This window comes from Hylobates moloch, unplaced genomic scaffold (genome assembly GCF_009828535.3).
Source record: "Hylobates moloch isolate HMO894 unplaced genomic scaffold, HMol_V3 SCAFFOLD_5, whole genome shotgun sequence".
NCBI lineage: Eukaryota > Metazoa > Chordata > Mammalia > Primates > Hylobatidae > Hylobates > Hylobates moloch.
The window spans coordinates 134,517,259-134,529,736 of NW_026652280.1; the positions used below are offsets into that span (position 1 = coordinate 134,517,259).

General features: G+C 42.3%; 1 protein-coding gene across 2 annotated transcripts in view; it reads right to left on the minus strand.

Moving 5' to 3' along the window:
• EPHX4 (epoxide hydrolase 4) overlaps positions 1–11,693 on the minus strand; it is a 36,784-nt gene extending 25,091 nt beyond the window's left edge. For both annotated transcript variants that reach the window (XM_032155365.2, XM_032155366.2), the window contains exons 1-2: positions 11,224–11,693; positions 8,937–9,022 (exon numbers count right to left, since the gene is read on the minus strand). In XM_032155365.2, coding sequence (XP_032011256.1) covers positions 8,937–9,022; positions 11,224–11,454 — 317 coding nt within the window. In that variant the 5' untranslated portion in view covers positions 11,455–11,693. The remainder of the gene's footprint in view (positions 1–8,936; positions 9,023–11,223) is intronic.
• Between the last annotated feature and the right edge of the window lie 785 nt (positions 11,694–12,478).

The window sequence follows — 12,478 nt, forward strand, 5'->3', positions numbered from 1 at the left end:
GTATAAGCAAGAGTGATACTAAAAACATTTAACAACCAAAATGGCACCAGCACTGACCAATTAGAATGGCCACAGTGCTGGAGCCAATTTCTGGAGGCCATTGCTGAGCCAGGCATTCCCCCTCCGCTTGATCGTGGAACTGCAGAATTAATCGAAATAGCTCCATAAGATTTTCTTCTTCAAATAAGCAAAACCATTTTAGATAACCAGCAGAAAACAAAAGACATGGATTTTTAAAAGTGACTCACTATGTTATGGGACTCAAAATATGCATTAAAAAAAAGCATCTGCATGCACATTTGTTCATGGAAATACAGTGTAAAATTATCTGACACAAGCCAAGTGGGAGATCATTGTCTGAAAATACTTTTGGAGTGCAGTAGGCAAGCTAACGCAACTGAATGTTAAGATTATAAACCAGTGTAAAGATTGTAATATAAGATTATAAGCCAACAGTGAGAGGGGGGCTGCGACGTGAAGTGACACACAACAGTAAGATCAATGTAACAAACAGGCCAGGTGCAGTGGCTCATACCAGTAATCCCAGCACTTTGGGAGGCCAAGGTGGGCAGATCACTTAAGCTCAGGAGTCTGAGACCAGCCTAGGCAACATGGCGAAACCCTGTCTCTACAAAAAATTAAAAAATTAGGCCCGGCACGGTGGCTCACGCCTGTAATCCCAGCACTTTGGGAGGCCGAGGCAGGCGGATCACCTGAGGTCATGAGTTCAAGACCAGCCTGACCAATATGGAGAAACCCCGTCTCTATTAAAAATACAAAATTAGCCAGCATGGCAGTGCATGCCTGTAATCCCAGCTACTTGGGAGGCTGAGGCAAATGGCAGAGGTTGAGGTGAGCTGAGATCATCCCATTGCACTCCAGTCTGACAAGAGCAAAACTCCCTTTCAAAAAAAAAAAAAAAAATTTGCTAAGTATGGTGTTGTGTGCCTGTCGTCCCATATACTCAGGAGCCTGAGGTGGGACGATGGCTTAAGCCCAGGCAGCAGAGTTTACAGTGAGCTATGATCGAACCACTGCACTCCAGCCTGGGTGACAGAGCCAGAACCTGCCAAAAAAAATCGTTGTAACAAATCAACCACCTTACATCATCAGGAAGAGTGTCAGACACATATTTGGAATTATGAATGAATATAGAATTTTTTGATCTATCACTAGGATATTTATGATTTATGAAAATCTGCCAAAGCATTGCCAACTAAGATGGATTTGAAAATGTTAACAAAAAACAAAAACAATAAAAGAAAAACAACAAAAAAGAAAATGCTAATAAACATGTCTTCTGGCTGGGCGAAGTGGCTCACGCCTGTAATCCTAGCACTTTGGAAGGCCAAAGTGGGCGGATCACTTGAGGTTAGGAATTTGAGATCAGCCTGGCCAACATGGTGAAACCACGTCTCTATTAAAAATACAAAAATTAGCCAGGCGTGGTGATGGACACCTGTGATCCCAGCTACTAGGGAGGCTGAGGCAGGAGAATCGCTTGAACCTGGGAGGTGGAGGTTGCAGTGAGCCGAGATCGAGTCATCGCACTCCAGCCTGGGCGACAAGAGCGAAATTCCATCTCAAATACATAAATAAATAAATAAATACATACATACATACATACATACATAAAATAAACGTGTCTTTTTTGGCTAGGTTGTAGTAATGTTGTTAATCTTGTCTGTAGATGGTAACAAATAAAGTAGCTTGTTACCTTAAAGATACTCATCTGTCAACACATATGATTGTATTATTTTTTTCTGATTTGCCTTACTTAAAATTTTGAATTGATTTTTTATGTCTTCATAACTGAAGCCTAATTCTTCCCTCTTTATAATCCATCATACCCAATCAATAAAGTTCTGTTCATTTAACCTCTTAAATATTCATTTAAACACTCCTGTCTACCATTCTATCATTACCTTAATTCAGGCCTCCATTTAGGCAGCAGCCTATTGCTTGGTCTAAGTGTGTCCCTTTCATTCCCCTCCGCTCTATCTTCTACAAAACCAGTGATGTAGCAAAGACACAAACTCATGTCATTTCCTTGCTGAAAATCCTTTCTTGACTCCCTGTTACACATAACATGAAGCTCCAGCTCATTATTCTAGCAGAAAAATATCTGAAAGATTTGACCATTGCCCAAACTTCCAGCCAGATTACTTTACACTCATTTGCTTTATAACAAAAAGAGCTAACATCTATACCATTCTTACTACATGCCAGGCCCAATTCTAAGTGCTTCTTGTATGGTAATATTGATCTTCGAAACAATACTATAAAGTAGGTATTATTATTATCTTCACTTAACAGATGAAGAAATGGAAGGAAAGCAAGGTTAATTGAAGTACCAAAGGTCACAGAGTCAGGAAACAGCAGAGCCAGGATTCCAGCCCAGGGAGTCTGGCCCCGTAGTCCATGTTATACTGCCTCTGCAGCACTAGGTTGAAATAGGTGAACAAATAGAGATATTGGCTTTTGCTTTTATGACTTTCTTCATATGGTTTCCTTTGTCTGAAATACCATCACTCCCCACCATTCCCCTATTACCCCATAATCCCTGACTCTCACCCCTCAATTAACTCCTTATCACATTGGGCATTTCCTCTTCTAGGAGACTTCCCAGCTGTCTCCATTACAGCTGGGGTGCGTGGGCCCCTTCCACGCTTTCGCACTTGTATGTGCACTCTTCAGGGCTGGGGCATACCTCGCTTTTGATACCTGGCTCTTCCACGCGATCGTTTCCTGGGTAGTCTGTGAGAATATCTAGCCCCTGTAGGTGCTTAATAAAGATTTGTCAAATAAGTGAAACAACAAACGAATAAAAACACTGAATAATGATAGTGCTAGAAGTACCAGTTGTGCAGTAGGACTTTTGTCCCAGTTCAAACCTTGAGACAATGACAGCTAATGGTCCCAAATTCCTATTGGGGAATTTGTATTCAATTTCTGTTGAACTGCACATTGTTTCAATACCTTAAGGATCCATGTCTTCATTTAGGATTTAATTAGAGATTTCAAGGTAGAAATTTGACTTTATATAATCCTGCAACATTTTACATTTAGAATTGGATTAGAGATTATGCAAACATGATGCTTCCATGTCATATTAGAAATAATTTAAATTGCCTTAAAAATAAATCCAGCTACTGCTTTTAACAATGAGTGAAGCCAAACAATATCCTAAACAATTCTAAGAAATAGGGCAACTGCATATTTTTAATAAATTACTAAGGAAAAATTTTTAACTGTCATCTTCCTGAAGTTCATAAATAAAACACATTTGATGTACACATTAGTCCTAAACTGAAAAAGAAGTCACCCCAGTATTAGACTGATGGACATATCATTTACATGAATAAAGCGAAAACAATCTCCTTGATACAGGAATGAAACACATTACAAAAGCAGTAACCCTAAAAAGATTATAAATAAGCAAAACTATTTTCATCCACATTGCCTTTCTTCTGGTAGCTTTAGGTAATAGCAGAGGACACTCAGGAAAAATAACCGATCTCTTTCCCCGTGATTGCTCTTTACTTAGGAGGGCTCCTGGTTTTACCAGCTTACACTTTCAGATGTAGATTATCCTCCTCCTCTTTACCACAGAGAAATGCCACAGTTGTCAGCTTCTGTGCTCAGCTGTGCGATGAAGGCCCCTCACTCGCCTTAGCACTTGAGTGATGACGCATGTATTCCATACAGCTGGAGACGAAGACGACTCAAAGAATTGCCCGCCTCAGCTCAAAATATTTTTAAAGGAGATGCAAATTGAAGTGGAGAGAGAGAGTGGGAGAAAGATCATCCTTTGACAAACAGCCTTACTTGGGGTTAATTCAGTCAAAGGTCCTGTAGATGTGTATCTTGTTTAGTATTTCCTTTAGATTTTAAGAAGACCCAGGATTTTATTGTTGCTGTGTAACAGCTAATTGTATACATGAAATATCACCATTTCTCAACAGCTATTCTCAGGCAACGATGATAAATGCAGATAATATGTTACATTTGCATGGTGCTTTTCTGTTTACAAAGCACTTGCACACACATTATCAATTCATGGTTTTTTTGTTTTCACTGTATCAAATATTTATTATCTACTTAATCTACAATCAAGCATACACTTTCATGCGTATTTAGGCAAAACTTAATTGCTAGAGGAATAACATTTACATTTGTAATGTAAATTGAAATTGGTTTGAAATGCCACGCATGAAGTTTTTTTGGCCTTTAAAATGAAAAAAATGAAAAAGAGTTTTGTCTTAAACTTAAACCCTAGACTTTTGTCCTAAATTCTAAGACCTTTTTTTTTCCTATTGTTTGTTTCCACTAGCACCTCAATGAGATTGACTAGACCTCATAATGGGTAACAGTGGCAATTTGATTGATTGAAAGGAAAGACAGAGTGAGCATCAACAGAGGTCTTGGTTTAGAGTATGACTCCAGAGATACCTGATTACCAACAATCTCCATGTAGTATTTTCAGATGCTCCCTAAACAACCAGGTAGCTTTCAGATTAATGATCTATCTGAGTAGCTGAGCTATCTGCGTTAGTAGTTGTTGCTGTTTTAAATTCTACCAATGTTCTTGCTGGAGTAACAAATGACAGATTTAGTGAATAGAAGGGACTCATGCCTATCTATGATCTTCACATATTTCTTAATCTATGGCTTTTCAGAGTGAAAATATCTCTAGGAGCTTCCCAAAAACTAAACTATTCCTCACAATGACCAAATCCCTTTTGGATATATCCAAGACTTGACTTTGCAGGGGCAAATGGCAATGATGTCCAGGGACCAGTGCTGGACCCCTCCTAGGCTGTTTCATCCCCTGAAGATTCTAGGACAAGCATCACCAGCCATTTCTATTTTGCAAAAGGGCTCTCATGAGGAGTAAATAATGAGACATGACTGAAAAACATGCACAAAATCTCTTAGAATATGACAGAGAGCATCTACTGTCCTGTATGAAAGTAGTTGTAGGTTCATTTTTATCTTTGTGTATATTGTTCTGCATGTAAAGAGGTGAAGTTCCAGAGGAATAAGGATGGCCAAGTACTGGGGTTGGTGTGAGGTAGAGAAAAAAATAGCTTACAAATGTTTTCTTTCTAAAAAGTTAAGTATCATCTCCCCGATGCATGAATTTTATTTAGGATGATGATTTAAAATGTTAAATTAAGGTATTTTTATATTGTTGGCTGATTTTTTAATACCATCTTGAATGTTTGTATAAGGTGTGACATTTGAAAGGTAAAAATCCATGCGTGTTATCAGATCAGATTACTATAATTCCTATAGAATGAGAACAAGCTGCAGAGGTCAGCCCTGACTTTCAAAAACAAGGGACACTTGACTTTCTGGCACTGCCAGCTTCAGAAGGGTAGCTATGGGGCTTAAATGAGATGGTATATATAAGACACTTACAAAAGTACCTGGCTCAGGAGGGGAACAACACACACTGGAGCCTGTGGGGGGTGGGGAGAGGGAAAGCATCAGGATAAATAGCTAATGAATGCTGGACTTAATACCTAGGTGACGGGTTGATATGTGCAGCAAACCACCATGGCACACGTTTACCACGTAACAAACCTGCATGTCCTGCACATGTATTCCAGAACTTAAAAATAAAAAAGAGAGTGCCTGGCTCATAGTAAATGCTCAGAAAATGTTAACTATCATCACCAAAGTTAGGAAATTATTATTTGACACATGGATCTCCACACCGAATGAATGGGAATGAAGGAAGAAAATGAACATTTACTGAGTATTCACTGGGGCCACGTGAAAGATTTTTCACATTTTGACTCTCTTCATCCTCACCCAACTCTGCAACATCATTGTAGATGACTGTTGAGGGTTCTGCAGCAAACTAGTGGCTGAGCCAGAATGTACTGCCCATGCTATGTTAGGCAGATTTGATCAATGTTTCAGAGTAACAATTTATTGTGAACTAATTATGCCATGCACTCCATAAGGTGAGACCATATGCACATGCTCAAATTGCACTGGGCAGCTAATCTACCACCTCATTAAGCTGTCTCCCAATGAAAGAACAGATCAAAGCATAACATGAAAATGACTTATGTTTATTTATGCACATAAAGCCAGAAGGGGAAAAAAATCTTCATGCAGGGAAAATCTTCTAAGGAAGACTTCTCACTCTGGAAAAATTATTAGGTATAGGTGTCTTTGCCATCCTCCACTCTTTTCTTCTATGCCTAATACCTCCTAGTACACTAACATCCTCAATACATTTATTCATAAAGTCCCTTTCACTCACAAAGTATTAACTAAAGTGGGTCGGGTGCAGTGGCTCACACCTGTAATCCCAACATTTTGAGAGGCTGAAGTGGGCAGATCACTTGAGGTCAGGAGTTCGAGACCAGCCTGGCCTGTTTAACATGGTAAAACTTTGTCTCTACTAAAACTTCAAAAATCAGCTGGGTGTGGTGCGCACTTGTAATCCCAGCTACTCAGGAGGCTGAGGCAGGAGAATCACTTGAAACCAGGAGACGGAGGTTGCAATGAGCTGAGATTGCACCACTGCACTCTAGCCTGGGCAACAGAGCAAGACTGTCTAAAAAAAAAAAGAAGTGTCTTAAGGTAGTAATCCTTTCAGTGCTAGATGCATTTTAAATCAGGTGACATAAAATCTTTAAGACTCTAAAGGAGGTAAGAAATCTGTAATGCTGGAATTCTAGGAATTATAAGATAGTAAGGGAGAATTTGGGGACAGGATATTGTCCTAGACCTTTCAAAATATACCAGATATTCCACCTTTGAGTCAACTAAGGGAACTGGGCTTTTAAAAACATCAATTTCTTGACCTATTTAGTTTATGAACTATTTCTTATAACCCTGTGCTATCAAAAACTGGTTTATTTATTTTTATTTTTTTTTTTTTGAGATGGAGTCTTGCTCTGTCGCCCAGGCTGGAGCACAGTGGCGCAATCTTGGCTCACTGCAAGCTCCGCCTCCCGGGTTCACGCCATTCTCCTGCCTCAGCCTCTCCGAGTAGCTGGGACTACAGGCGCCCGCCACCACGCCCGGCTAATTTTTTGTATTTTTAGTAGAGACGGGGTTTCACCGTGCTCTCGATCTCCTGAGCTCGTGATGCACCCGCCTCGGCCTCCCAAAGTGCTGGGATTACAAGCGTGAGCCACCGCGCCCGGCCCAAAAACTGGTTTTCTTTTACTGCCATGATATGTACCACCTTTTTTTTTTTTCTTTTTTTTGAGACAGAATCTCCCTCTGTTGCCCAGGCTGGAGTGCAGTGGCATGAGCTCGGCTCACTGCAAGCTCCGCCTCCCAGGTTCACACCATTCTCCTGCCTCAGGCTCCTGAGTAGCTGGGACTACAGGCGCCTGCCACCAAACCCAGCTAACTTTTTTTTTTTTTTGTATTTTTAGTAGAGATGGGGTTTCACTGTGTTAGCCAGGATGGTTTCGATCTCCTGACCTCGTGATCCACCCGCCTCGGCCTCCTGATATGTACCACCTCTTTTAAAGATGTTCATTAAAAAAAAAAAAAAAAGTTTAAACGTGTTGCTTTCATCTGTACTTATTTGGCCCAGTGGGGTCAATAGAGAATAGAACACTTCCCCTTAGGTAACTGCTATGGTCTGAATATGTTCTCCCAAAATTCATATGATGAAGTTTATTTGCCTCCAGAAGACACATCAACAAGGCACCATCTTGGACACACACAGACATGGATGTCACCGGACTCTGAACCTGCTGGTGCCTTGATCTTGGACTTCCCAGTCTCCAGAACGGTGAGAAATAAATTTCTGTTCATTATAAATTACCCAGTTTCAGGTATTTTGTTAGCAACAAAAATGAACGAAGATAGTAACTAATAATTACATATTTGGGCCTCTAGATTTTCTTCCTAATGTGAAATATTTAGGTAATTAAATTATCCTGCATTCATATAAGCCTATTGCTCTGTGCATAGGAAATAGTTCATTTTCAGTTTCTGTAAGTGCTCTACTCCCTGCCTTCTCCTCACCCCAGCCTCACCAAAATCTTCCTGATAACAATCACTCCATGTCTTTGGTTTGTTTAAAATCTCCTTTCCCTACCCAGTGTTGTATTTTGTCTATAGTAGATACTCTATACAAACTGTTTTGTTACTATTTCAGAAATTTGAAACATTAAAAGATACTTCTTTTAATCCTCAAAAAATATATAAATTTAAATTGGTAGCAGGTGGGTCTTTTTAGGAGGAAAAAGACGTGTGATTCAGGAACATTTAGGAATATTAACTCTGGGCACATGATCAAAAAGTAGGGTCTGTTAAAAGTCATTACAAGAGGCTTGGTGTGGTGGCTTACATCTGTAATCCCAGCAGTTTAGGAGGCCAAGGTGGGAGGATTGCTTGATCTCAGGCTTTCAAGACCAGCCTGGGCAACATAGCAAGATCCCATCTCCAAAAAAAAAAAAGCTAGGTGTGGCGGTAGATGCCTGTAGTCCCAGCTACTTGGTAGGCTGAGGTGGGAAGACTGCTTAAATCCAGCAGGTCGAAGCTGCAGTGAGCTGTGATCATGCCACTGTGCCCCAGCCTGGGTGACAGAGTAAGACCCTGTCTCAAAAATTGCCATTGTAACAGTATTAAGAGGTGGGACCTTTAAGAGGTGATTAGGTCACGCAGGCTCTGCCCTCATGGATGGAAATAATGTCACCATGAAAGGGCAATTTCAGCCCCCTTTTGCCTCTTTGCCCTTCCTCCTCTGCCATGTGATGTTGCAGCAAGAAGGCCCTTGTCAGATGTTGGCACCTTGATCCTGAACTTCCCAGCCTCTAGAACTCTGAGAAAATACATTTATGTTCATTTTAAGTTACCCAGACTGTGATATTCTGTTACAGCAGCACAAAATGAACTGAGAAAATCAGCCAAGTTTTAATGTAACAATAAATGTTAGTTGGTAAGTTTACCAGAATTCTGGAAATCCATGAAGCAGCAGCATAAGTGGTTTGCCTCTTTCTCCAGCAGCAACATAGTGAAATCTTAATCCTGAATCCTGAAAGTAGAGGGCATGGAATTTTAGTGATGTTTGTGTTGATTGACAAAGAAATATATTTAGCATTTCCATTTCATTAAAAAAAAAATTGCCTTGTTTTTAAAAATTTGTGTATTTACAATATCTTCATGACACTCAGTTGCCTTATTTTTAACATCAGGAAATAAATTTACTTTTATTAATTTTCAAAAAGAAAAGCAAACCCCATGACTTATTAATAGGGTAAATTGACAGATTCACTTTGTCAACACTCCCTTGACAGTATCTTCTCTTCTTGTTCTAGTACAGTCAATTTATATATTATGAGCTTCTGAAGCAATGTCACAATTTGTAACTTTCATCTTACCATTTGTAACTTTCATCTTACTGATGTGTCACATTTCATCTCTCTCAAATGCTGCAGGATATGTAAATAATTCTAATCTGAATTTATATTTCTGCCATGTTTACATCCTAATCATCTACTTTTCTCAGCTTGCCCGTCAAGAGCTGTGCAATCAGTTATATAATTCACACCTCCTTCTCTTATTTTTAGGTCTCTCCTTCCCACATTATTATTTTGAGTGTTGCATGTTCTGTTCCCCTTGCTGCCTGCTCATCTCATGTCAGTGTGCGTTTCTAATAACAGAATGCCCTGAGTGCTCAAGACTTCACTCTGCATGTGGGAGACAAGAAAACCCAAGGAAAATTTAAAAAACATGGGAATGAGACAGGAATTCAAGCAAATACTAAGCAAGCTGAATGGAGGAAAGTAGAGGGAACAGCAGGAAAATAAAAAACTCTGAAAGCAACCAAGCTAGGAAACAAAAATAACCAAAAGCTGAACACAGACATTGGGTTTTTATATCAGGCAACTCAAGCAACTGAGCTTTCAGATGTGAAAGAATCATTTTGCAGTTTCAGAAGATGAGGCCCAAAGATGGTAACATGAGTCATAAAATGGTTGAGAGCACGGCTGTGACCAGAATCTCCATCTTGTCCTAACTCCCAGGACAATGTTCTTTCCACTCCGTTCTCTGTCTCTGGGGAAGCTCTTTAGGCGGCCAGAGCGAGGGGAAAAGTGTTTTATGGAATTCCAGATGATTCTTATACTACTTTTACTCCTCAGGTTGAACAGAGATAACAAATCTGACTTTACCCTCAGCTGCACGATGGCTTCCTAGAGGTTCAATAACTTCTTTTATTGGTGGTGAGTCTTGGAGGATTAAATGTTATGGGCACTGGATTGGATTTAATTAACAGATACTTTATTGCACTGACTATGCATCAGGCATTGTTCTAAGTTTTTCGTGTTTGTTTTTATAAATATTAACCTATTTAATTCTCATGTCGACCCCAGGCAAGAAAGAAGTTCTCTTGCCCTTCTGAACTTCAGCTGTGGGGCAATTTAGCTCCTAACAGGACATAAGGACTTGGTGACATAAACACCCCCTCTTATGAGGCTGGGTTTGAAAGGCCTGTGAGTCAGACTGCAGGGTGTATCACGGGAACTATTTCCCTTCGCCACCTGGAGCCTCAGGAAACAGAATATTTGTGGGCTGTGAGGAAGCTTAAACAATTAGAGTCTGCAGGCACGGCTGGATTTACCTTCCATTCCTTTCTTTGGTCCCTGACTTCATAAGTCTGCATTCCTCCCCACAAACACACACAATTTACTTATTGTTTCATGCTACCTAAGTCGTCTGTGATCATAATAAACTCATGGCTCCCAAAGACTTACTGTTTACTCTTATTATCTCTAAAATTGGGCAAGAACAGCCTCCTGAGACTCTACAGCTGATCTGAGCTCTAAAGGGCAAAAGGGTGACAGGAGACAGCTTCCCCTTGCAGTAGGAAAAAGAGCAGGTTTATTCTGGGTTGTTGTGGCGCCGGGGGGCAGTAATATAAGAGGACCCTGATTACAGAAGTTCTACATTCAGAAACCAATCAAGGTGCCTGCAAAGACCGAGTGCTGTTTATTTGTATCTCTCTCTCCCTCTCTCTTTCTCTCTCTCTCTCTCTCTCTCACACACACACACACACACACACACACACACACACACACACACACACGAGACACACAGGGACCCGACCCCTCCTCCCCTCCTGCCAGGACACTAGGGGACGCTGAGCCGGCGTCTCGGAAGGAGCAGCCCGGAGCCCCCCACCCTCACGGCGGTCACGCTCCCTCCCGCTCCTGCCAGGCCCGCGCCGCCCTTCACCTTGATCCGCACGTAGCAGTGGGTGCCCAAGGAGGGGTCGCTCAGGCACGCGGGAGGGTGCTCCCGGGCTGGCCGCCGGAAGGTCTGCGCCGGCCCCTTCCCGAGGCTCCACAAAAGTTTGAGCAGGTGGATGGAGGCGCAGAGCCCGCAGTAGCAGTAGACCAGGGACCAGAAGAGCAGAGACCGGAGCGTGAGCATCAGGCGGGGTAGGCAATCCCGCAGCCTCGCCATCCGGAGGCGGCGGCGGGGCCCACTGCCCTTCCTCAGGAGTCGGTGAGCGAGCGCCGCGGCGCGCCAGGCCAGCCCGCAGTCGCCGCTCGACGCGCGCCTCCCCCGGCCCGGAGCGGCCGGCGTTCCGTGTCACCGCGGCGGCTCCGCACACGCGCCGCACCCAGCCCGGAGCGCGCAGGGGAGAGCCGGGCCTGCGGGGTGCAGCGGGCCAGGCCGGGGTGCAGAGCTTGGCTGTCTTCCGCGGAGAGCGAGATCCCGTTTCAAAATCGCAAAACTGTGGGGGAGGATGAAGGCGAGACTTTCCCAAACCATCCTGGGCACCAAAGAAGGAAGCGCCACTCGTTCTTCTTTGTTGTTCTCAATGTATCAAGCAAAACTATTTCTAAGCCCACATATTCGTGTGTCATAGTTCAGGGACACAGGTCAGCCACAAACTTCCATGCTATTACACCCAAAGAGATTCTTTATAGTGCAAAATCACTCTGCACTCTGAAAGATACCAGCCTTCCTCTTCTCAAAATCTTTCGTGGAATCATAATTTCTGTAGAAATCCGCCTATGCCTTGCCTGGTTCAGCCACAGCAAACTTACGGAGAGCTGCAACCCCAGGGATACAACGAATGCTCCAACAACGTGACGCTGCAGAAGCCTGGCCAGAAGGCCACACACCTGAGAGTTCGTCGAAGGGCTGGAAGCCGCCGTGAGAGTGACAGTCCTCGGTAGGTATCTCAGCCTCAGCACCGACGTGGCCACTCTTGTCCTGACCTCTTCTATCGTCCAGTTCACTGTTAGAATTTCATTAAGCCTTTTCCCGATCACCGGGTCAGGTGTTAAGTGTTCATTTTTATGAGAAACTGTCAAACTGGTTTCCAAAGTGGCTGTACAATTTTGAATTTACTTCAGCATGTGTGAGTTATACAATTGACCTTTGAACAATGCTGGGGGTGAGGGTTGCTGACCCCTTTCACATCTGAAAATCCATGTATAACTTTTGAGTCCCCCCAAACTTAAGTACTAATAGCCTA